Raw genomic sequence first — 27,041 nt, forward strand, 5'->3', positions numbered from 1 at the left:
AAGATTGATAAGGGACGCACATGTCTGCAGGGAGTGTATTCCTCACCTGCTAGAGGAAGACAGGCAGGTGGTACAGGAAATAGAATACACCCACATGATGGGACTACCTACCTACCGGCTGCAATAGTATTGTTAGGGCAGTCGGCTATGACGGGGGTCAATGCGATGATCCAATTCGTCAATGATGATCCAATGACAGTTGCTCACAAGTCTAAGTTGATATGGGAGGAGGTAGGTGCTTTCATGGATGTCGTGGAAAAACTTAAGAAAAAATCAGGAAACATGTGGCACTTTTACAAGATCCTTTATCCTGGAGATAACTCTTTAAATGCTCGCAACTTCCCTAACCTAGCATCCTGTGCGATAGCTTGGAAGAAGAAGTTCGGGGAGGAATCTTTCAAACAGGTTCAAAGTGCTAAATTCCCGGGAGTAACACAGAGATTGATAAATGAAGCCCAGACGGAAGACAAGACCCTCGTGAGGAGCAAAGTAATACAAGAAGGACTTTCTGGAAACCAACAGAAAGGAATGAATCGATTACAACTTGATGTCATGAGCCTTCAATCCAATGGACCTCCTGCTACAAGCGCAACAGATAATCCTTTAATTGCAGATGTGACCGAACTAATTAGGTTACGGTTAACCCAGTCATCATCATGAAAGGAAGATGTTAATAACCCATTACTATATTTTTTAACCTCGGGGAAAAATCCTATAAATTTTGATACTTTCAATTACAACCACTATTAAAATGACTACTCCAGTCCCTATTACCATTGATCAAAACCAACCTCAAGAAGGTGAAGAAAGTAATGGTGATGTTAATGCAGAAGAGAAAGCAATTGCAGTGAAGATGTTTAAACTGGACGAGCTAGTCTTGCTTAAGAAACCCAACCAGGAAGACTACGATAGTAATAATCATGACGAAATTATAGGTTATCACAAAGATTTGGAGATAGCAGTTAAAGGAGACTTATTATCGCCTATTATTATTATTCTATCGAAAGTTATTTCTTTTTGAAGCGAGGTAAGTCATTTGTACCCACCGTGTGCCGCACAATTCGGACGGTTCGAGATTCGAATCGTGGAGATTTGCCGGTGGTGATGGGCGCTGACAAAAACACCGTAGCCTTGCGCTACGGTTACGCGCGACCGCTACGCGATTCCAAACACGCTTGAAAAAGAGCAAACGAACGGAGCTCGACGGTTGGCGTAACGACCGGCAATGTCCTACGAGTTACAAACTATATACAAATACACTTGTTCTCGCGCATGCGCGAGAAAATTTGGCTGTGATCGAAGCAGCAACCGCACGTTCCTCGTACAGTAGTGTTGTGTGTCAGTTGATACAAGTGATCATCAGTACATACTGATTTCGGTAGGTATGAAAAGGATATTATGTATATCGTGCTGATACCTGCGTGCCGGGATCGAAGGGCCCAGCTTACCACGTGGGAGGCCAACCTGTCACGGTGCATCTCAAGGGTTCGGTGGGTCGTGGAGGCTGTTCATGGAGCAATCGGACAACATTTCAAATTGTTGTACCATCGTCTCGACAACCGGCTACTGCCATATCTGCGGATTTTGTGCAGGATAGCAGCTGATATATTAAATGAATTTGGTGCCCGATTCACCGTCGATCCAACAACCTCCGCTCCCGTGGAACATCGGATGATCATGCGGTTTGTCCGGAAAAACCCATTGCTGGACGCCCTACGATCCAAGCTACGAGAAGAAAGGGAGTACGCGTCCTACAATGAGGAGTGTCTGGCCGATTTCCCCCGGTTGACTGAGTTTGATCTCGTGGTATTGTTTGCTGGTGAGTTTAAGTCTCTTTTTCTATTTTCCCTACATTGAGATTAATATTATGTGATTGTGTATGTATATGTATATGATGTATTGTTGTTAATTTACTCTATATCTTCTTTCTAGGTACATATCAATATAACCGAGCACGTAATGGTTATGTTGATTTGGTAGGCGGGGATCGTGTTCCTGCCTTATCGTACTACAAACTTGCCCGGGATTTGGTTACTATCATATATGGTGCCCTCCTCATCTGGCCCCGCCGGGGGTCACCGGTACCTAGTCAGATATACCACTTATTCCTCGGGTTGTGATGCTATTCGGGGATATATTTGTAGTTGTGTGGGTGGGAGGCGGTCTGTGGGGTGTTGTTCCCATCTATCGATTATTATTTATTATTTATCGTACGGGCGTTTCGTTGCGTCTCTTGTGCGTCCGTCCGGTTATCTTAGTTATAGTTATCTTAGAAATCGTTGCGAAGGTATCTCCCACTCGTTTTCCTCGTAGGGCATTTCACGATTATTCGGAAAGCGGCGATGATTCGATGTACTTTTTAAGACCAACTTTCAATCCCGACGATGTCCTTGAACGTAGAACTCAATTCGACGACAACTCCGCTCCGGAAATATATCATTTATATGAAGGAGGGGATTTTCGGAAAATGTTAAAGGTTTAGTAATCCCTGACGGCCTGTCACGGGAAGCAGATAATATGCTTCTCAGATATTCATTAGTAGGACGACATATGCGAAAGATTTGGAGGAGAAATGAAATTGAATCAAACAAGATGTTGGCTCGCTCATTTCCCAAAGAGTACGTGGCTAATCAGGCGGCTTTACATGCCTTTGCCGATAGAGTAAACCTCTTTATGAATCGAAACTTAACAGTAGATGAACGTAATATTCTAGCTAGACATAAAGTCTGTCCCAGGTAAGAAGGGACCTGGGTAACAACCAGTTTACGTCGTTCGCTGCGCAGGTTCGCCCTGATTGGTAGTACTCCCAATGCACAACGCATGCGCGCAGTGGCACTGAAGCGACGCCACGCGCCGCAGCGCTGCAAACTGCCTCATTCGCGTTCTACCGGGTGTACTGCATTGTATTACGCACGCTTCCACAGTTTCTGTATCTTTTGTTCAGATAGTGTTTTTAATAAAAAATGGAACCGGGACCATCTTCCGCTACTTCTCCACGCAAGAGGAATCGAAAAGGAAAAGTAAGCTCGCATTATACATATTAATAATGCATTTCGATTACATATTAGAGCTGTTACTTTGCTTCGAAGGTCGAAGATTTCGAATTTCAAAGCTGCGAAAGCGCCCATTTCGTAAAATGCGAAACATTTTTGAAGTGAAACTTCTTTGCTGAGGGTAACGATTTTCTTTTTTTAAATAGCTGTTCTTTAATCAATTAAAAATCTTTATTTCAAATCTTTTTTCTGGTTTTAGTACGTTTTATCTGGACAAAAGGAGGTCTTAATTAATCTGTACAAAAAGATTAAAGAGGACAGACCCAACATCAAGTATGGGGAACTAATAAAGTCCCTGTCGGACCATACGGGAGTTGGGAAGAACACAATAAAGAAGACAATATCGGAATATCTATATACAGGCGCCGTGACGTCGCCAAATAAAAAAAGGCATCGGCTAGACGTTTTTGAAAAGACGTTGGACGAGGAGATATTGGAAATCCGGAAAAAGGTGCACGAATTTTGGATCCGGCGGGAAGTGCCAAACTTAAATAAACTGTTAGCGGCCATTAACGCCGACGATGAACTTCCATCGTACAGCAGGTCAGGTCTACACCGGCTACGGAAACGAATGGAATTCCGTTTCATAAAACGCAAGAGAAACAGCGCTCTCATCGATAAGGAGTATATTGTTACCTGGCGGCAAGAATAAGTAACAATGTACATACGAAAATGTTTTTTATAAAAACAAATCGTGCTATATAGTGTCACGATTTTATTTTTTAATTTAAACTGTAACTTACAAAAATTTATTCTTTACTAGCTACATCGACTACATTCGAAAATACCGTGCGGAAGGACGCCCCATATACTACTTGGACGAGACATGGTATAATGCTGGGGATTGCGTCCGTAAATTATGGGTGGATACAACTGTTACCTGCCCGAGGAATGCGGAAGAAAGGCAGCTCTCCACCGGCATACCTGCTTCCGCCGGAAAGGGGAAAAGGTTGATCATAGCGCACGTCGGGTCAGAAGACGGGTTTCTACCTGGGGCCCTCCTTTATTTTGATGCCCAAAAAAATTCTGGGGACTACCATTCGGAAATGAACGGGGACACATTTTTAGAATGGTTTAAGAAATTTTTGCCCACGCTGCGCGAAGGGTCGGTTATCCTCATGGATAACGCTCCGTACCAAAGCGTACAAAAAGATAAATATCCGACCCTATCGTGGAGGAAAGAAGCAATCATCGAGTGGCTGCATGGTAAGGGGGAAACAATGGAACCCAATCAATTTGTAAAAGCAAAATTATTAGATATTGCTAAAAAATATAAGCCAGCGACGAAAAATTACGTCGTTGACGAATATGCCAAAGAGCACGGGCATATTGTTTTACGCATTCCCCCTTACCACTGCGAGCTTAACCCGATTGAGCTCGCGTGAGCAAAAATCAAAGATTTTATTAGAAAAAGAAACACAACCTATAAGTTGGCAGATGTCCGTCAACTTGTAGTTCAAGCCGTGGAAAATGTGTCCGCCGAAAATTGGCAGAATTTTATTCGGCACACAATAAAGGAGGAAGATAAATTCTACACGATCGACAGGGCGGTTGATTCCGTCCTGGACGAACAGGGCGAGTGGGAAGCCACGTCTGATGACTCGGACATCGACGTGTAGCTTATTTGTAAATAATAGTTTTAAGTTTGTAAATAGTTGTATGCAAATAGTTTTAAATAGTTGTATGTAAATAGTTTTAAGTTTGTAAATAGTTGTATGCAAATAGTTTTAAATAGTTGCATGTAAATAGTTTTAAGTTTGTTTATAGTTTGTAAATAGTTTTAAGTTACAGTTTGTGAATAGTTTTAAATCATCTTCTTTGTGTGTAAATCGTATTTTGTACATTTACGTACACAAATTACGATTTACACACAAAGAAGATGATTTTTGTCATTTGTACATTTTTTTGTAGATATGTGATAATATATTGTATTTACAATATATTATCACATATCTACAAAAAATGTACAAATTATATATAAAATTGAATAAAATATATGAAGATATATACAAATAAATTAAATATATTATTTATTACGCATGCAAATAGTCCGATTTCCCATTCCGAATAATTTCATGCTAACCCGTTTCATTCCGGTACACCGCGTATATGAATACTCGCGTCGAGACAGTGGGGAGTAGGTAGTGGAGTGGGAAACAGGTCCCTTCTAACCTGGGACAGACTTTAGAATGTTGAAGACAAAATTTGAAGCTGAGAATTTCGTGGTCAAACAAGCCACGGAAGATGCGAATACTCTAATATAATCAATACCGCGATAAGTGTTTCATCAGCATTCGATTCCGTAATAGTTGTCGGCGAAGATGTAGATCTTCTTATTCTTTTGACAGCTCTATCTACGCGATCAAACATACAGTAGCGTACTACACGATTTGAACTTTTTTGGGATTTAAATAGATAAATTAATTAATTATAGGAAAATGAATTCTTTTTTTTCTTTCTTTTTTTCTCTCAAGGTGATGTGGAAATGAGTTTTTTTAGCAAAAACGCATGTTGAAGTACACTTTGCGGCGCTCGTACGCCAAAACTATAATAAAAATTGTTACTACAAAATTGTAGAAAATTTTCTCTAGTTTAATTTTGTATATAGATGTTTTTATCGTAAAATGAGTCGGAAAGGAGATATTGTCAAAAAACTGCTATTAGGCGCCATTTTTCCAATATGGCAGCTCGAGCGACAAAGGTACGAGGTGGCAATTTAATTTTCAAGATCATTTTAGTTCTGATGAAATATGACTATAAATGGCGCTGGAATAATAAAACGCTGCGTTTAGACGCGCAAAGGAGATCCGGCCTTAAGCCAAATTTCAAATCAAATATAGCAGTATGCTCGAGGTGAATATTAATGAAGCAAACAACTCACCATCGAAATCCGAAATACCTGACAAAGAATGGACTTGCTTCACTTCTAACTATTTCCTTCCTTGATTTCTGGTAATTTTACCTATAAACATAAATACACTTATTAATATCACTTATGGGTCATTCCACGCGATAACGGACACTTTTTCGAGTAAAATTTCGGATTTTGTTCACATTTAAGGGTGCGCCGGAGGAAAAATATCACTATTTCCACTCGCCAATCGGGGACAGAGAAGCAGATATGTTTCTCGCAGGAAAGACACTGACAGAGAATATGAAACAAACTGCATTTAGCGAAGGAGCAATATTTTTTTATGCTCTTTGTGTTGAAATATTCTCTGCATTATTGCAGGGTCCCGTACAAAGCCCTTTTTTGCAATTTGGCTCTTGGGACTTTATAAACAACAAAAATGTACGTTTTTATAGAAGAAATTTTTTTCTGTATACTTTTTCCAAAAAAGGGCTCTGTACGCTAACCCGCAATAGTACAGAGAGAATTTAATCACAAAGAGCATTTGGAAAAAGTGTAGAGAAAAAAATTTCTTGTATAAAAACATACACTTGTATTGTTTATAAAGTCCCAAGAGTCAAATTGCAAAAAAGGGCTTTGTATGGGACCCCGCAATAATGCAGAGAATATTTCAACACAAAGAGCATAAAAAATATTGCTTCTTCGCTAAATGCAGCCCACCCGCGTGATCGAAAAATCAAGCTGTTTCATATTCTCCGTCAGTGTCTTTCCTGCGAGAAACATATCTGCTTCTCTGTCTTCGTAGTGCACCTCGATTGACGCTGTTAATGTTACTGTTTCCGCTCCGGCGCACCCTTAAATATGCTGTAGACTTTAGTGACCTATGAACGACCAAGCCAATGAAAATGAGAGTTTGAGAAGTTGTAGCGGAAACATTAAAGTATCTACTAACAATGCTGTTATTTGACGCAAAAAATCAACATATTTGAATTTGAGAAAAATCTGAAATTCCACTCGAAAAATGCATGGTATAATGTAAAGAGCTGATAAAATATTACATACGTGTGGTATTGCATTCTCCTTCAATCTTACGCACACTAAAGATGTTCTATGTTCTATCCAAATCTTCGTGTCTAAAATGAATCGAACATACAGCCGGATATTTTGCTAAATACAACTGAATTCTCGAGTCCCAGACTGTTTAACCACAAATGGCGTTTCGTAGGACATTTGGGAAATCTGAAAATGAATTATACAAATACATTGCTTTTCCATAAATTAAAATTAGTACGTGAAATTCCTTTTGTACGTATATTAATATTATATTAATGAGACGTGCAATAAAAGTTTCAAGTTCCACTGTATTTTACTGTTACTTACGCGTGTAAAGTAATTTTCATTGTTCTCTCTAATTTTTCTTGTTGGCGACTATTCACCGATGATCTATTTGTGCATCCTTTCACAATACACACTGGCATTTTTATAAATTAATGCGTATCAACTCGCAGGAAACACAAAGCAACAACGATTTACTATTTAACTTTACCGCACGTATACCGAGCACAAAATGGTTGTGAATTCTGAGTTCTGGCGGAACAGACCACATGCTACAGACGCTATAGTGTAAATACAATAGGTTTGTAACGGTTTAGGAACAGTGTTCCGGTCGGTGATGCCAGAAATGCGCAACATTTCACACGCATGCGCGACAAACAGACTCCAGGACGTGTACTACGAGTTACAAAATCTATACAAATACACTTGTTATACATTCATTTTTTAGAATCAAATCATATAAATTTTTTAAAATTCTGCGGGGTGCTCAAGGTACTCCATTTCATCGAAAATCATCGAGAATCTTATTATACTGAGGCTATTCGCCGCGCATGCGCGTGAAATGTTGCGCATTTCCAGCATCACTGGTTCCGGTTGAACCTACTGTTTTTCGCGCATGCGCGGCCTCTCATCTACATACAATGACGCAGCAGAGCGGCCATATTGGCGGGAATGTAGCGGTGTTATTGGCGGGTGTTGGCGGGACGACTGATGGACGAGAGACGTGACGCGGAACGAGGTAAGTATTGTTAATACTTTTAAAAGTCTTTTTTTTAAAAGTCTGCGGAGTGCTGAAGCTACCCGATTTCATCGAAATGGTTACGTTACTAAGTCTGAAATTGCCGCGCATGCGCGAAAAACGGTGGGTTCAATCTAATCGGAACGGAAATTGGGAACATAGTGCTTCGATTATGCACAAATTTTCTCGCGCATGCGCGGCGATTTCAGCCGCAGTAACGGAAGCTTCTCGATAAAATGGCAGCAGAATTTTAAAAAATTTATATGATTCAATTCTGAAAAATGAATGTATAACAAGTGTATTTGTATATATTTGTATATATCGTAGGACACGTCCTGGAGTCTTTTTGTCTGGTAAGATTATTTCGGTACATTCCCGCCAATATAACTGCCTTAGGGCTCTGCTACCTCTGATCATCCAAATATAAATAGATATATCCTAATAAAAGATGCACCATATCGGAACACTGCACTGGACGCACAGTGGTCCAAATGGACGACTTAGAAGCGTAAAAGTCAAAGAACCAAACATGTAGTAGGCTCCATGGATATTATATCAATTTCTTAACATTCTCTGCATGGCCACATTTCCTCGAGAAAAAAAGGTGTCCCGTCTGGGCACTCACTGATCCCAATCATACTTCCTATCAATCCTATCTGATCCTATCTTCTCCGTAAGAGAAGAAGTGAAGCAGCCACACATCTGTCCCGCGAGCCAGCGTCGCCCAGGCGTACTTTAAAACATTTTAATATTTTTTTTTATTTATATGACAAGTATACTTACATATTTTATATCTTATATATTTTATAGCTAACATATCGACTAATATTTCGTTTGATAAAAATAAATAGTTTCGATCATCTTCGAGAAAAATCGATTTTACGATCAATAAACTCATTATTTCAATTTCGTCCGACGTTTCTCTTTGTCAGGAATTGCACGAGTAGGAGGAGGGTTCTATTAGAAAGTTATGGTTTGCCCTTGGGGTAGATGCCATCAAGTGTAACAAGGAAACGAATACCAATATAACAGTGGTATCGTACTCTTGCGTTTAGATTTTATTATATAATATTATGCCATATTTTCAGTTACATTATTTTTAAGTGTTTAATAACCTAAACGAATTCGTACAAGCGTACACATGCCTAAGAACTTGCTCGGTCTCGGTCCACATGTGCACTTATACTGGTATGTATGCGGTCACAACCGCATGCGTATACGCAATTACGCATACAGATTCGCATTCGCATCCGCGTCTACGCATACTGGCTGCGCGTTTTACCATTACAATAGACTTTATTATCAATATACAAATATTGGAAGACATGGCAGCACCTAGAGGTGCTCTTCTTCAAAGACATTCTCTTACCTAAAACATTCGTAAATCTTATTTTTCGTCGAGTTGATATTTCGCTTCGATAACTTCGACGCGTAATTTGCACACCGATATCCTCGGCGAACGAAGCGTTTCATTTCTCATCGTAAATTGATAAACGATATGCTAATTATTGTATTAGGTAAACAAACGACGAGACGCATAGTAATAGAATATTATAGCCTCCGGTTCGAGATTTGATTCGATCTGAATGTTTCGCGATATAGCATCTTTGCTTAGGCTACACGGCGTTTGAAATTGATCCGACAGTTTGCCGCAATGTTTTGCGATTCATCCGCATATGATAAAGATAACGCGCAACTGTAACCACGAACTTTTAAACTTCAAATCTTAAACTCGAAATTGCAAAAATTCCAATTGTGCTCGCTACGTTCTCCTCTTTCGTACAATTATACTGTCCATTGCCGTCTATTGTTCGCGTCGAACACGCGCACAGTGTCCACCGCATAATCTCTTTGTCAACAATAAAATTCATATTTCGCTACATTTCGCTTCATTTCATTCGATTTCATTTCATTAGTAATAGGTGGTATCACGCTAGAAGTACTCGTCTTTCTTTAAAAATGGTTGTTACGTTACATTTTTCTCGATATAGCTTCGTGCGACATCACAATCAATTTGTTCTCTTTCTTTTTCTTTTTTATGATACTTTATGTAAGTAAGTCGTTTACAACTGCAAGCCGTATCGACCGCGACGTATGCATTTTCTTCTGTGTTCATGCAACGTTGTCGGCAATCAATTCGAATTGTACTCGAATCCGATAACAATGACCAATCTGTAAATTGTGCGTAAGGTGAAGATAGGATCGACGTTTGTCGCGTAGATGAATCTGAAGCGAAATTAAGCTGAAACGTTTGTAATCGACTCGAAATATTCGAGAAACATTGCCAGAACAAAGGATCTTGGTTCTCCACGACCGCAATTCGAGAAGCGAATTCGACAGTCCTCTATTTTCTGGAAACGAAACCTAGGTCAGAAGTTGCTCGATCGGAGGCATTCTTAAGGAATACGCCCGCGTGTCTCGCTCGCCATGGTGGCCGTAGTGCTCGAAGCAACCATGGCCGCCAAGGGGAGCGAGACGCGCGGCCCGCAAAACGGATATTCCACGGGTATTCCTTGAGAATGTCTCCGATCGAGCAACTTCTGCCCATGGCTTAGGCTACGCGATAGACGAGTAGAAATTTGGAACAACGAAGACGAAAAATATTCATTTTATCCATTCCACGAGTTGAAAAAAGTGAAATTATTGTGAACTTGTTACACTGCTTTACAAGCTTTATCGTGATCCGTGAAATCGGAACATCCGAGAGTGTCGCATTTATTTTATAACGGGATACGTTGTTGTGCACCTTCCAATGGTCGTCTTTGACGAACAGTGTGCGCATCCATCAAGATAAATTGTTTCGGACGTGGACGATCAAGTTTCGCGTAACAAACACCACGTTTTCACCTTCCAAGGGGTATTGCAATCTCATCGGTTGATGCATCTTTACTATACGTTAATAATTAGGAATCGGATTCGACTCTGTGTGTGTGTTTAATGAATGTTTGTCCCCACGTGTACTGTTATTGAATACACGGGAGAGCGTATGCGTGTTCATGTTCGTGTGTATAGTTGTGTAATACGATTAAGAAATATTCACAACTTTCGCGCAACAAAATGTATCAATACGTAACTATAGATCAACATTAATATTATGCATTTTTTATGTACACGCCTGTGTACAACCGTTCGCGTGCTCGATGTTTCAACGACTGTGTATGGTTCTATCGAAATCTGCGTGTAATCTTGTACACGAATGATTGCACACGCGCGCGCGCATATATGTACATATATTATGCCGCAAACATTTCTCTCTCTCTCTCTCTCTCTCTCCCCCCCCCCCCCTCTCTCTCTCGCATATACAAGCACGCACGCAAGCTCACGTCCATTCGTACTCACGTAACCCGCTCACTCACTCGTTCGCTTACCCTCGCGCTTTCACCCTTTCTCTTTCGTCGTCTCTCTCTCTCTCTCTCTCTCTCTCTCTCTCTCTCTCTCTCTCTCTCTCTCTCTCTCTCTCTCTCTCTCTCTCTCCCTCTCTCTCTGCGTGTGATTCACGCGGTGACACAATCAGAAATCACACTGTCATGCACGCAGTTTCAGCTACGCGAGAGCGAGAGCGAGCTTTCCTCGTGCGTACATCGACGAGATAGAGATAAATATTGTTTCCAGGCCGCATTAGTCGAGACATCTGTATTCGGTAGGTAACTAGCAGCTAGCTCTCTCTCTCGTAATCTCGTACAAGTTCGCACGCGAATGCACGCACTCGTCGAATCACACGCGATCAATCGTAGGTTCGTATTTGTCAATTACAGGTATTAAACGAATCAACTAGTATACCATTTTTTTTATAACTGTTTCATAGAAACGACAACGCTAAATTCATTTCAAAAAGATAATTTGCGAATGTGTGTACAATTTGAATCCGAATAAAGTCACGCCAACCTGGACGTGAAAACGACAGACGCGATCGCGAGAAATATCACGAACGGGGAATTCCAAAGACGAGCGACGCCGCCGCAAACTTTGATCTCCATTTCTTCCGGGTGATAGTTTATGCACTTTGGTGGCCTCCGGCGGTACAAGCGTTCCCTTCTCGCGCTACAAGCTCCGGACTCTGTGATCGCCTCTATAGGTTCGATGCTGAGTTGTTTGCTGCCGCACGGGCACAAAGTGTCCACCACCAGTAAAATCAGATTGGTATGTCGAATTTTCTGCACGCTGAATGGCCTGAAATCACGCGCGGACGTTTATTAATATTCATGCTGCATACCATGTCGACTCGGACGGTTGAATGTTCTTCATTTTCCCCGTCTTCCACTCCCTTCGTGCCGACCCGAGTCGAGTCGCGTACGAAGATAGTCGCAGAAGTAGCCGACCTTGATGTATAGCTGGCGGTTGTTATTTGGAAACATACTACATATAGCCAAAAGTACAATCTTTATAAAGCTTAAGTTTGAAGTCTGAAGACGCTACGTTGTTTAGTATTTGTTTGACAGCCACCGATAGCATTTAGCGAGAAAGAAAGTGTCGTTCCATCAGGACAATGCACCAGTTCACAGGTCCGGTATCGCGGTGGCCAAAATCAATGAGTTAAAGTTCGAGTTGCTTCCTCGCGCACCCTATTCACCAAATTTAGCCCCCTCAGACTATTTTCTCTTTCCAAACTTGAAAAAATGCCTCGGTGGGAAAAGATTTGCCAACAATGGGGAGGTGGAGTCTGCGGTTGATGGCTATTTCGAGGAGCTCGACGCATCTCGCTATAAACAGGGTATCGAAGCTATTGAACATCGCTGGGAAAAGTGTATCGAGCTAAAAGGAGACTACGTTGAGAAATAAAGTTATTTTTTCCCAAATTTTCTGTGTTTTCTTTGTTAGGTCGGGTACTTCTGGGACTACCCTCGTATGTACGTAACGTGGATACCTTTCGCAGCCGGACTCGTGACAGTTTGTCAATTTTCCTTTCAATGGATCGCTCTGTCCGCTGGTGTTGAGTCTTTCGGGCTGCAAAATGTAGAGATCGGTCTTTTTCTCACAAGTTCTCAGCTTTCTTTGCGGATAGTATGCAGACGTGGCTCTCGTCGTGCTCGGGGAGGCAGGAGAAGCGGCAGCGACCGAAGGAAGCCTGGGAAACGGTTGGTTGTCGTCGCCGAACGGTTCGCCAGTCGAATCCGCGTCCTCGTCGGTGTCGGCATCGCCGTCTCCATCGGCGTCCGCCAGCGAAGCGAGTTCTTGCGCTTTCTCGGCCGTGTCCGTGAAAATCACGTCATCTAGGGATAACGAGCAACGGTTCGTCGAACCATGTTAGCGTGGTCTGTAGTTAGCGAACGACGATACTTTACGCGAGAAGATATTGTGGTAGAGTAGAGTAAGCTCTCACCGTCAAAGTGCCGCACCGATTCACCGGCAAGTGCGAAAGCGATCTGCCACAAGTTTTGCGCGTTAAAACCGAACGCCAAATTCCAGAGCAAGTGACCGAATACAGCGACCGTTGTTGCGACGGATTCGGGAAAAGTTTTCGCTGCTGCCGATTGGTGTGACTCTTGCGGACTGCATTTTCCCTGATAGTCGGTCACCGTTACTTTCCTGAAATGCGATCGCACCGTTACCATCTCCGCATATCTCCCCGTCTCGAGATTATGCTAAATATTTCCATGCTGCTTCTTTCCTAATTTACCTGTAAATTCTGTCTTGAACCAGAGAATCCATTATAGTGCCATCGATTTCACCAAAAAATTTCCCGGTGTGTTCGTGTCGTTCGCTGATTATGATGAATCCATTATTGTCTAAGATGTAACAGTCCAGTTTTTCAGAAGCGCAAGTTTTTTTACAATTCGGACCGCTACACTGAAAAACAAAAGAAACCCAACAAGGTAATCCTAATTGCACGCCTTCCTCTCCCCCCGCCCCCCTCTCTCTCTGTCTTTACTACAATCCCTGGCAGAATGTTTCCGATCGGAGACATTGATACGGATTTTACAGGAAACATTCACAATTTAGAAGTATAAAATATTACTTTATCGATTTAAAACTGATGGGAAATGAAAAGGGGCTAATTTAAGAATGAAAAACAACAAAATAACATAAGCTTCCATTTATTATAACAAAGAAACGAGAAAATAAACAAAATGTTACACGGAAAGAAGTTTCCGATTCGATTACCACTGCCCATCAACAAATTTGTTCAACAATTACTGTTGGATACGTTTTTTCGAACCAAAAAGCAAAATATCTTCGCGGCGCGGCGAACGGCCGTACTAATGGCGAGCGCCACTGGCGGCAACTCGTGTCGGGCGAAGATATTTTGCTGTTTGGTTCGAAAAAACATCGACGTTGCAAACTTTTAAGAGTGGTTTCTCAAGATAAAAGTCTGCTCTATCGCGTGATACAGTTAGATTTTACGCCGGACCCTTATTTTTTCAGATAAACTGAAAAATATCCTCAACAATTGAGGCAAAAGTGGTGTCTCTCCATCTTTAACGATTGTTTGGACATGTTTAAACATTCATAATGTATTAATATCGGATATCACTGTATTCGGGAAAGTCTACAGAATCTTTTGCTGCAAAGAACAATCCAATATCTTTTATAATAACATCACAATATTTGTTTAAAGTTGAAAAATATGGTTTTTTTCCAAAATCAAGTTTCTCAGTAACATTTTGTTCATTTTCTCGTTTCTTCGTTATAATAAATGGAAGCTTATGTTATTTGTTGTTCTTCATTCTTCAATTAGCCCCTTTTCATTCCCCATCAGTTTTAACTCCATAAAGTAATATTTTATACTTCTAAATTGTGAATGTTTTCTCGAAAATCCGTATCAATGTCTCCGATCGGAAACATTCTGCCAGGGGTTGCATTTTCCGAAGAGAACTCATTGTCAGTTATTGTATAAAAATTTATACGATACCGAAGAGGTGATGTTGACGAAATGAGATGCCAACGACGAATGCTGAAATTGGAGACCTACGACGGCGGCGGGTGCTTTGTGTCCTTTTCCCATAAATATCGCGTGCGTAGCAGTAACCAAAGGATTGGGGCTGTCAGCTGAGAACAATGCAAAGATCGTTGCGTCAATTGTTGACAGCTCGGTCTCTGTACTTTCTTCTCGATCAGTGTTGCGATATGAAATCGGAATCAATCGGCGTACTTACCGGCATCAAACGGCACGCTGAAGACAAAACTTTCCGGTTCTATCGAATGCTGATCGACGGCGCGTTTGTACCAAGAGGAGTCCATAGCTCTCGCATATTTCTCGGCGAACGGTCTAAACAAATGAAACGATCGAACGGTGAAAATGAACGTGTGCTTCGATCGAAATTCTTTTCGAACAAAAGAGAGAAGATGAGGAAAACAAAGATGAACAGAGCATATTGATCGTGCTCGAGAATAATTAGATAATTACGGTTCTTCGGTAGATTGCTTGCTTTGTTGATGCTCGTGCCAACGAAATAGGCCGCTTCTGGTTGCGATGAAACTCCGCGTCACGCCGAATCTGCCTTTTCCTTGACTGTAAATTATCGAATCGATTAGTAATCACCATGTGACACACCTTTCAAACGTTAACCGAACAAAAATGGAAGGGACGCGAAATTTGTCCGGTTGATTCACGATTAATTAGTACATATACATATATATCGGAACATTCTTACATATCGTATAGAGAGAGGACTATCTATCTATAGAGTATAGAGAACACAGAGAACATTGATCTCGCATCGTTCATCGTTATCAAAAAATATATGTAGATATTTACGTCGATGCTGCCGTCGCTGCCACGAACACATACATAAGTATATCTATGGAAATACTAGTACGTAAATACACGCGCCTGGATTTTGGATTGCGTGTAAAATCGAATAATTCTGATGCATGGTCGGAGAAACTATGCGCTATGCGGAGTTATTGCGTCTTGATTTTTTTTCTTGATGACACGCGACCATCCTGTTTAAAAGATAGTAAAAACGAAATTCTATAATGTCGCGAGTCTGTTTTAGTTTCAATACTTTTCGTTGGTCTATTTATAACGACGTTGAATAACGTTTCGTGCGTACTTGTGCTATAGATCGTGAAACGTCGTTTCGACAGCGAACAAGGAACAGAGGATCAGAGAACACGTTATAGTTCGGATAAAAACGTAAAGGGGTACAGGAACAGGCAATGATAAGGATAAAGGTAAGGATACAAAGACAATACAGTTGTCGAAAGGGTTTGGGAATGGGAAGAAGGAATGGGGAAACTGAAAATTTCGTCAAGGAATATCTGGTGATAGTTTTGTGATACAAAATATGTATGCATACTATGTATACATATAGTATGTACGTGTATACTGCATGTGAATATAATCACCGTGCAAAATATCGACGAGTGCGCTTATACGAATAATTGTGCATAATGGATTACCTGTGCAGTAGAGCCATCAGTATGGCAATAGGGCTAGCGATGGAGACACACAATATAAAATGTAATAAAAATATGCAATAAAAGATAACATTGTAAATGAAAAAGATTAGCCGTTGCGCATAGTACGTGTCGCGGTTACCCAAAATATCCAAGGATGTACATACGTGTATCTCAACATTGTTACACAGTCTTTTCTATACCTGTTTTATTTGTGCGACACGAATTCGTTTAGTTTAGGTTCGGTTTAGTTTAGATTAGTTTAGTTTATTGGGTATGGGGATAAGTTTCCGCCCTTTTATGTTGAAAAGAAGCTGAGAAATTCAAATGGAAAGTAAATTCATTCAAAGTATGCTCTATCGGCATCTACAACCTTCTTCCACCCTTTAGGTAACAAACGAATTCCTCAAAGAAAAAAATCTGGTTGTTTCGATGCAAGCCATTCATCGAGCAAATTTCGGATACTTTCGTAGGAAGTGAACTGCTCTCTCCAGATATGGCCGACTGCATGGACCGGAACAAGTGGAAATCTGAAGGAGCAATGTCCGGCGAATATGGCGGGTGGGGCAAAATTTTCCAGTTCGCTCCTTCCAAGTATTTCTTGACGGGTTTTGCGACTTGTGGCCTAGCGTTGTCACGTAACAGAATCGGCTTATCGTGCATGTTGTCCCATTCCGGTCGTTTTCCTTGTAATGCTCGCTTCAAACGTAATAGTTGTAGTTCTTCAAGTGTTTGACGTGGATTTTCATCAAGTAATGCTCGCGAATCTGTATCTTTGAATTTTTTAAACCGTCGAAACCATTTTTCACAACTTGTATTTGATGGAGCATCGCCCCCGTGAATATCCTCGAGCAAACGATGCGTTTTCGCGGCACCTTTCTTTATACCAAAATAATGCAACACAACTTGTAGCAAATGCAGCTTACTTGGAACAAAAGTCGACATTTTCGACGCGAAAAATTGACTGCTGTTCACGCTCGAAACAATTGTCACTGACTGCGTTTTGAAGCTTAGACATAGACCTTTCGAAAACATGTACATACTACGTTCCATCAAATACGCGATCGGTATTTAAGTACAACGACATCTCCAAAAGGGCGGAAACTCTTATTCCCATACCCAATAGTTTAGTTTAACTTTGTTTAGTTTAGTTTAGTTTTTAACTTACAATTAGCAGAAAAGAAAAGGACTCTCTGCAACGAAATATCGTACAGAATCCGAGACAGACATTCTGTTTTCTGTAGTCTGTATTTTGCATTTTATATGTTGTACTTTGTATTTTGTATCGTTAGAGGTTCATCGGTTACAAACTCCTTAGTGTTTCTTTTTGTAATGGAAACTGGTATATGAAATATGAACGATTCTGGACCCTAAAAGAGATATGTATGTCGATATTCGATCCATTCGAATTTGTTATCCCGAGATTTTCTGGCTGCTTGTATTCCTTTTGCTTGAGGGTTTTCGTTGGATGCTGTCGTGTTTGAACCGTAACCCGTAGCCCGTAAGCTATATACCCGTGTATCGTAATGCAATATGGGTATCCTGATTCCCTTGTTCTGTGGAAAATGTGGAAATCCTCAAGATGATTTTCGACGATCAACTGCGTGTTCGCGACACGTCTATGCGAGACAACGGCGAGGGAAAAAGTAGAGGCAACAACGGTTTTACGATATCCAATAGAATACGTTATTCGATAATTCGGTGCGTGAGAGAACCGCGTGCTTGTGCATTGCAGTGCATTGTCCATATTTCCACTATCGGTGTCGACGGGTGACGGACATGCATCCGCGTTTCACACGCTTCGACCGACTTACCTCTGATTTTCCTCTTTATGCATCGGACCTCTTTTATCGAAGCCATCGGTAACCAACGCATCCAAAACCAGAGACTGCACTAATGTCTTATCGCCTGAACAAATAAACGCGGGATCAGCGATCGAGTCTCGTTGTCTTATTGTTATATTGTTACATTGGGTCATTCTATGCCAAATCGATCACTTTTTGCAGGCACCATCGTCGATTTTGTTCTAAATGTAATATGTTGTAGTCCATGTGTAATTAGGGGGGGGGGTTTAGGTCATCATTTTGCCGATTTCGAATTTTTTTAGAAATGACAGGCATTCAAAGTTTTCAATTTTTGCCCATTTCAGCGAAAACGGGCCCCGCTTACGAATTTTTATCTCAGGAACTATTTGTCCGATTGAGCTACATTTTTTTTTGTTTTATTCGGAAAGGATTGGGCTATTACAAAATAATTTTTCAAGGGCGCATTTTAAAAGGGAAACTTCAAGGAATATAAACATACTTTTTCAAAATTTAAATCACCCTGGACCCTCATCGAAAAAAAACGTAAAAAAAGAATTTGCTTATATTTTTCGACATTATAAAGTTGATTTTCGATGTTGAAAAAATTATTTTGTAATAGCCTGATCTTTTCCGAATAAAACAAAAAAAAATGCCGCTCAATCGGACAAACAGTTCCCGAGATAAAAATTCGTAAGCGAGGCCCGTTTTCGCCGAAATGGGCAAAAACTTTGAAGGCCTGCAATTTCTAAAAAAATTCGAAACCGGCAAAATGATGACTTGAACCCCTCCTAATTTCGCATGGATTACAACATATCTCATTTAGAAGAAAATCGACGATGGTGCCTGCAAAAAGTGATCGATTTGGCATGGAATGACGCGGTAACGACAAAAATTGGCGTTGATAAAAAGAAAAGCCAATTCTCTTTGTGATACTTACAGTAATAGGAATCTTTGTCGGGCTTGCTCGCTTGCTTATGGTGCGAGCTTGGACTCCTTGGTCTCAAGGACATCCATTTCCACCCCGGATTTTGCGCTCGCGACAGAAAATACACAACGCGCTCTTCCGAGGTGGAGAACCATTTCTCAGAGGCCGAATTATATTCGCAATAGACCCAATCGGGATGAACTTTCCAGTTGGTTCCCTTAAAGTAATCAGTCACTGAAACGGGGAAAGTAGTATTAGAGCTTTGTTCTTCCGTAGGGATAAGGGGGACCTTGTCGCTCGTAGCGTCGCGTCGTACGAGCGCGTGGGCATGGACATTGGTGTGGGTATATGGATACGGCCGTGGGAGTCCGATTCGATTCGATTAGGCCTAAAACGGCTATTAGATTATCCCACACACCGACCCCCACACCGATCCCACTTTGATCCGCGCGTACATCCGAGAAACTCACCGTTTATTATGGCATGCTTGATTTCCTGTTCGGCCAATAGTTCAAACATGCCGTAACCGTCGGGCAATGCTAGTCCCAACGAAAACGGCGTACCTTCGATCGACTTGTAAAAGTAATTGTGACGTCTAATGGTAACCCTTCTCTGTGCGCGTGCATAGACAACAGTAAAACAGAAAACCGAAAACAGAAAACAGAAAAACGGAAACGTGTTTGCGTTAAAAATACTCAGGTGTCTACTCGAATTGACCATTTGTGCGAATTACATAAGAAGAAAGTTTCCTCACCATATCGTCGTAATGAATTTTGATCGCGAAATCGGTCTCCCCTTCCTTTTGGTCGATCATGTCGTGCCGCAACTGAAAAGAAAAACAAACGGAACGAGCGTATTGGATACATCGTCAAAGTATTTTGTGCATGGACTTGTCCATGCACCACCGCGTAAATACGATAAAAATATCTAAAGGATAGAAATTTACGTCGAGAAGAAGAGAATTGTTCAATGGGTGAGATGGACCGTCGTACTCCGCAAGTTCGACTTCCGACAAATCCACGCTAACGTACGTGGGTTTCAACGTATCCTCGTACTGCGAACAAACAAGAAAATATCAACAACCATAGTTGTCCCGATATATTTGTTTCTCTCTTACGATAACAAGTTACAATTCGATATTCTGTTATTCTACTTACGTCTATATTGGTGGGCTGCGTCGATCGGAAAACATACATTAGAAAAAACCACATGTGAATGAACGTTGAAACAGCGAGCTAACAGCGAGCTAACAGCGATCGCTTCGAAAGAGATTCTATCTTGGAAATACTCGCGTACTCGCAACTTACTCACCAAAGGCCGCAAGTCCGGATGATATAAAACCCTACCATTATTGTCGACTATGAAAGAATATCCGTTGACGCCCAACTGTAAATCACGACAGAAATCAAATATTTTCGTTTCGATGGTAAACTACGTATGTTAATCGTAACATCGTGTCATCGTAATATCGTCGCATGATTCCGGATACCTTATAAGGGGGAACAAGCTTTTGAATCTCTTCCACGGGTACATCGGTCCCGACGATACCCAACAGATTGGCCGTCTTCACCTGCGAGAGAGATAGACAGAGCGAGAGAGAGAGAGAGAGAGAGAGAGAGAGAGAGAGAGAGAGAAAGGAAAAAAGAACAAATTTTAGATGCATGTGTTCCTACAAAAAGTACATTTGATCGTATCGTCTCGATATTGGGAACGAAATTCCGATAAACGAGACGAGACGAAATGAACCGGAAAAGTAAACACAGCAAGGTATTACCGTGTAATTTCGACGATCTAAAATCGGTGCAGTGACCGAGGTCATCAGCTGTCCGTTATCTTCTTTGCCGTACCTACCACTCTGTTAAAAAACCGACAAAAACAGATATGAGACACCAATAGAAAAATGTCATGCATGCGTGTATTCGCTATACATATACCTTTCCACCGACGTAAACCGGACTCCAATGAATAGGATGATCATGTTGGTAGAGCACCATAGGACGAGCAAGAACTTTTACGTACTCGAAAACTTTACTCTTAATTTCCTCCGTTTCGGTGATTCTCGCGTAAAATCCTGTAAAACGAAATTACGGTTACGATCGTCTGCGAGAAAAACATCTGGGGGTCATTCCATGCCAAATCGATCACTTTCTGCAGGCACCATCGTCGATTTTGTTCTAAATGAAATATGTTGTAGTCCATATGAAATTAGGGGGGCTGGGGGTTAAGTCATCGTTTTGCCAGTTTCGAATTTTTTTAGAAATGGCATGCCTTCGAAGTTTTCAATTGTTGCCCATTTCGGCGAAAACGGGCCTCGCTTACGAATTTTTATCTCAGGAACTGTTTGTCCGATTGAGTTACATTTTTTTTTGTTTTATTCGGAAAAGATTGGGCTACTACTAAATAATTTTTTCAACCTCGAAAATCAACTTTATAATGTCGAAAAATTTAAGCAAATTCTTTTTTTACGTTTTTTTCGATGAGGGGCCAGAGTGATTTAAATTTTGAAAAAAATATGTTTATATTCCTTGAAGTTTCCCTTTTAAAATGCGCCCTTGAAACATTATTTTGTAATAGCTCAATTCTTTCCGAATAAAACAAAAAAAAATGTAGCTCAATCGGACAAACAGTCCCGAGATAAAAATGGGAAAAAATTGAAAACTTTGAAGGCATGCCATTTCTAAAAAAAATTCGAAAGCGATGACTTAAATGATGACTTAAACCGCCCCTAACTTCACATGGACTACAACATATTTCATTTAGAACAAAATCGACGATGGTGCCTGCAAAAAGTGATCGATTCGGCATGGAATGACTTCTGGAAATTTCAGTGACATGAATATTGTAATAACTGTGGTAGTAGTAGTAGTGGTAGTATTGTAGTAGTAGTAGTAGTAGTAGTAGTAGTAGTAGCAGTAGTAGTAGTAGGTGTACAGAGTTACAGATGCGTGATAGTTATAGAGCATAGAACGATGTACCTTTGTTCGCGCAAGCGGTATCGTGCAGTTCCGGACTCTTGTCACCCCCTATGAGATACGTAAAGATACGAACAGGCATGTGAGGCCAATTGTATCGTTTGATCACGTCCGTAGGTAATCCAGAGTTGTCCGCGGTAATCAACATAATAGCCTGGTTACATTGACTTCCTTGTCCCGTTCTATTGTATCTGTGAAGAATCTCGAAGACGGTTCCGAGCGCAGCCGATATGTTTGTCGGCATTTCTTCGTGTTTCAGCGTGCTCGCCGCTACTTTCAGTTCTTGCACGTTCTCCGGAGATGCTTGAACCAAACTGTCCTTGAAACACTGAACGATTTCTTCGGCGGAGTCGCCGTAACGATAAACATTCGCGTAATCGTTGGGACCCAGCGTGTCGAGGATAGTTTTCACGGTGTTTATCGTCAACCGTTTAATCCTTTCGGACGCGTAACATTCGATGTCGACCAGAATCGCCAAATCTTTCGGACTGTTCGCAGCTCCGACGAACCAATTCGATATTCGAAAGTCGTAGACATTTCGAACGGGCCGATTCCCGTTTCTCCTCGAACCGAATGCTCGATCCACCGTCGGCGGCCAAGAAATTGCTGTGCAAACAGATGATACATTTTCGGAATCGATCGTCAACGGGGATGAACAAGAGAACATAATAGTCCAGTCAATAATTGCTCATAAGGGAGGTGTAGAGGGAAATGGAAGGAACACGAATTTTTAACTTTGGGACTTTGTTTGGACTAGTTAGGAGGTACACATACTAAAAGTCTCTACGCCTAGGACTTTTCGTTGACTGGACCATAAGAGCAGAAAGAAACAAAACGTACCGGGGAAACGTCGTAGGAATCCTGAAGTCGCGCCGTAGTATTGCCAGGAAAGCGATGGATCGCTTTCGTAATTGTTGACGAACAACAAATCCAAGTATTCGCTCCATTGGATGCCAGCGGTTACTTCGCGATCTAGATGAAAAATTAGAAATATGGAGATAGAGTTGGTTAATTTAAAATCGCTTGCTGCGAATATGCTATCACCGGCATTACCGTCCTGAATTCCGACAGGCAACAAGACCGTGGAGAGCGTAACATTGACAGGCAAATGATCAAAGTGCCGACTGGAGAGGAGAAAACCGTCCTGACCGGTCGTCGATGGTTTTCCATCCGCCGAATACATATCGACGCGCTGCGAAGAATAATATTTCGGCGATCCGTTCCCATCCCTGGGAGCAGATACGGCAGCCTGTTCGGCGCTCTCCACCAATCTCTGTAATCGGACATGGATTCTCGTTTATACCTACGCTAGATTCGAAGGAAATCGGAAGATCGAGAACGACCTGGTCGGATATTCCTGCGTTTTCTTACCATCACAGCGTTCATCTTAAAGTCCAACATATTCTTCACTTCGGCTGCCATTTCTCGCACCAGGACCACGCCATCCTTCTTCACAACCTCTGCCTCCATGTCGTGGTATTTCTAATCGGAAAAGCGAAACGGACGAATAAAGAAACGAAACGATTCGAACGTTGAATCGAGTAAGTTATCGGGGCGAACCGATTATCCTCTTCTTACCCTCTGTATCTCGCTCATTTTCGTCACCTGTTTGCCAAATTCCCATAAATCTACGCCAAACTTCAATGCCCAGTTTTTCACTCTGAAAACGAAAACAAAGCATTTCTTGAACATCGCCGAAGATAGTACATATCTTTCTTTCCACGATCAAGCTGCTCCCAGCGTGGCTCAAACTGTGTAAACGTATAATTTTCACCGACGCGTCGCTTGCGCTCATCGAGGCACGTGTAAACGATACGCAACTAATATGCTACCTGTACGAATGGTTCCCGTATATGGAGTAACGCGCGACATTGGTCCGGTAAAGGGTTAATACCGGTCGAACTAACGTCGATGATTGCGACAAAGTCAACTGGTATCGCTTCTTTTTTTATCTGTACAAATCGTGTCGTGTCGTGTCGCATTCGTGTGGCTGTAGCTGTAGTCGGAGCTGTAGCTGCAATCGTAGGTGTAAAAGAGCATCATTGATGCGTTCGCATGTACGCCGATAACTCTGATCCTTGTTAATCGACTGTACACGTACGCGTACGCGTAACTCGAGCACGCGCCTGCGTTCTTTCCATTCTTGCGAACGTTCTTCGAATGGCCCAAGTCGAAACTGTGTTTCATATGCAGGTTCTTTCATTTCTTTCAAATGTAGTCACGATAACACACACACACACGGAGACGCAAAAAATCGCGAAGACGCGACGCGACGATCACTTTCGGATCTTTGGTGCCCCTCCCACACGTCCACCTCTAAATACGTATGGCTATGAAAGAAAGGAAAGAACAAGATGTATCGTACGCGTATGACGTTTGCGATCGGTTGGCATTTCGGAAGGTGATCGTTTGTACGCGCGGGGCAGCTGCAATACCGCCGCTGTTTCTTTCGATTTTCGAAATTTCAATATCCTCTCGAGCGTTCACGCGGGTCGTTCCCGATCGTTCGTTTTCTATTTGATCGTTCGACTCGATTCGATCGCGTGCTAAGTCGACGTCGAATTTATCGCACGATCCAGTCCATCCACGCCCTTTCGACGAAAAGATCGAAACCTCCTTGCATCTCTTTAGTGACACGATTCTTGCGATGAACGTATACATACCATTATATGTATTATATATACATATATACACACGTATATCGCGTCGTACAGCACATCGTATAACATAACGTTCATCGTACAGCGTACACCGTACTTGTACGCCGTATATGCGTGTATACATGTGCCGTATACACATATCGTATAGCATGCAGAGCGTAGAGTATAAGCATATAGAGGCGGTTAATGAACCGTGATCGAATGTAAAATAGCAATTCGTTTGTACTCACTCGATATGGGGTATGTCTTCTTCTTGTTGGTAGCTCGATCTGATCCATAACAGTAATAGCACACCGCAGCGAAAGAATTTGTCGGTGGGTAAAAACATTATTTCGACTGTATCGATCGGCAGCCAACACACGAACCAAAGACGAGGAGGAGAAAATCACGGGAGGCGATCTCTTACGAGGAAACAACGCGTTCGTTGATACGAGGCGATTTCTCGGGGAAAAGAATCAGTCTTAGCGCTCCCTCGTAGTACCGATCGATCGGCCGGAATACGGGAATCAACGTTACGTGCGTGAATTCGCTGTTTTTTCGGGGGGAACTTTGTTTATTCGTTAATATAGGTTAATACACGCCGAATACACGTACTACTCCGTATTATATGTACGTACGCGTGGAAAACACACAGCTATCGTTCGTTGTTGTACACTTTTACGCGTTCTCGCGTGCCAAGTTTTCACGCATCGTTTCTATCCGTTGTTCGCCTTTCCACTATTTCGTCTGGTTCCGACGAGGACGTCGTTATCAGCGGGACAAGTACCGTGGTGAAATAGCTTTGCTTTGCTTCGAACGTTTCCGAAGACGTATCGAGATTTTTCGAGAGACACCGTGTTCTGGAATTTGCGGAAACGTTGCTGAATTTCGGATACGTATGCTTACGACAAGATTGTCACTGATCGACGACGAGATAACAACAGCAACGACGATGACGACGACGAACCCCCCGTTGTCGTACAACGAAACTCGACGAAAGGGATGCGAAGCGTATAGGTAGGGGAGTCAACTCGGCGACACGTAATAATTCACCTCCAACGCGCGGTCTTCCTCCGTGGACGTTTCTCGGGATAAGACGGAAGCTCTTTCAACGATTCGATCATCTCAAACGCGATATTGCATGGCTGATTTGCACGCGTCTACGCGGTCTGCTCGAAACGATCGTGCATCGAGACGAATCCCCGAAAAAGACGATGCGCCGAACCGTCCACCGATGATCAAGGGGCAAATAAAAAGATTGACCTTACGTTACACCACAACCACCACCACCACCACCCCATCTGATAAAATGGCCCTTTACAGTTACGATTATTATTATTATTAGAATTAAAATTAGAATTAGAGTTTCTCGAATACAGTTAGAGTTCCGGTCGGAGTTACACGCCTTCTGTCCGTATTATCGTATCATTTTATATTTCAAGCGTATTCTGTCCAGTCTGTCGAAGGAATCGAGCATGGTACATGGTTGGATTTCGCGAAATTCAATTTTGCCTCTACGAATTCACGATTACACCAGCGTTTACCACCTTGTCGCGCGATTTCTCAAGTATGTTCACACCGTAACGCGCAGAGAACCCGAAAGAATGAAGAACGACGAGGGTGGGATAGGAGAGAAACCGAAGAGGAAAGGAGAAAGAGCGAAGGGGTAGTGGGAGCGAACCAAAAGAGGGGAAACACGTACGGCGGTAGAAGGGAAAAAAAAGAATAGAACCGATAGGAAAATTTAAATACTTCCACGTGAAACACGCGTGTCACCGCGAATGCGATATCGATTGTAATTGCGACTCAATATTTCCCACTGTCCGCGTAGAATAATAATTCTAGTCTCGGATCCGTTTTGCTTGTACTTTCTCGTGAAAACTGTTCAAAGATGGTGTACCAGTCGCTTTACGTTCGAGCCAAGTGTGGCTCGGCTTGGCTCGGCTCGGTGGCTGGCTGGCTGGCTGGCTGGCTGGTTGGTCGGTCGGTCGGTCGGTTGGTCGGTGCACGAGCGAGCGCGCGCGCAACTTTTACTCTTACTACGTCTACGTCGGTGGATTCGGCCGTTTTAGGAGTAGCGCTATTCTACGGGTGTGAGTGTGAGTACGTGGTACGTACTCGCGACCACCCCTCGAAAGGACAACCGGATGGGAACGCGGCGCGGCGAGTTGACGAATACCTACTAGTGTTGGTAGTGTTGGTAGGTCTCTGACGGCGAGACAGGGGTGGCAGTGGCAGTCGGTGGTGGTAATAGTGGTGGTAGTGGCGCCGGCGTCGACGATGACGATGGAAAGGGTAGCGGGTAGCATAGAGGCAACGGTTATGCGATGGTAGGAGTTGCTGCAATGATGGGAGCAGCGGGAACGCGCACCACAAACGACT

At 42.2% G+C, this 27,041-nt stretch overlaps 1 protein-coding gene across 4 annotated transcripts; it reads right to left on the reverse strand.

Moving 5' to 3' along the window:
- Window positions 1-1,014: 1,014 nt before the first annotated feature.
- Stol (voltage-dependent calcium channel subunit stolid) lies at window positions 1,015-26,828 on the reverse strand. Of its 4 annotated transcripts, none has more exons than XM_076434974.1 (27): window positions 26,560-26,828; window positions 24,911-25,519; window positions 23,599-23,680; window positions 23,392-23,502; window positions 23,074-23,293; window positions 22,861-22,992; window positions 22,024-22,626; window positions 20,983-21,119; window positions 20,823-20,903; window positions 20,538-20,618; window positions 20,360-20,434; window positions 20,206-20,220; window positions 19,995-20,102; window positions 19,803-19,874; window positions 19,519-19,660; window positions 19,061-19,282; window positions 18,133-18,226; window positions 16,322-16,354; window positions 15,324-15,428; window positions 15,073-15,185; window positions 14,829-14,965; window positions 13,596-13,765; window positions 13,299-13,504; window positions 12,843-13,188; window positions 7,285-12,148; window positions 6,967-7,143; window positions 1,015-6,015 (listed from the first exon to the last, which is right to left on the reverse strand). In XM_076434974.1, exons 2-25 carry the CDS (start codon window positions 25,006-25,008, stop codon window positions 11,854-11,856), a joined length of 3,678 nt encoding a protein of 1,225 aa, XP_076291089.1. In that variant the 5' UTR covers window positions 25,009-25,519; window positions 26,560-26,828; the 3' UTR covers window positions 1,015-6,015; window positions 6,967-7,143; window positions 7,285-11,853. The 4 variants fall into 4 exon arrangements, with proteins under 4 accessions (XP_076291089.1, XP_076291088.1, XP_076291091.1 ...); XM_076434973.1 differs by lacking the exon at window positions 26,560-26,828 and having other exon boundaries at window positions 1,015-5,819; window positions 5,935-6,015; XM_076434976.1 differs by lacking the exons at window positions 24,911-25,519; window positions 26,560-26,828 and adding an exon at window positions 23,853-24,801.
- Window positions 26,829-27,041: the final 213 nt, after the last annotated feature.

This window comes from Lasioglossum baleicum, chromosome 12 (assembly GCF_051020765.1).
Source record: "Lasioglossum baleicum chromosome 12, iyLasBale1, whole genome shotgun sequence".
NCBI classification, from domain to species: domain Eukaryota; kingdom Metazoa; phylum Arthropoda; class Insecta; order Hymenoptera; family Halictidae; genus Lasioglossum; species Lasioglossum baleicum.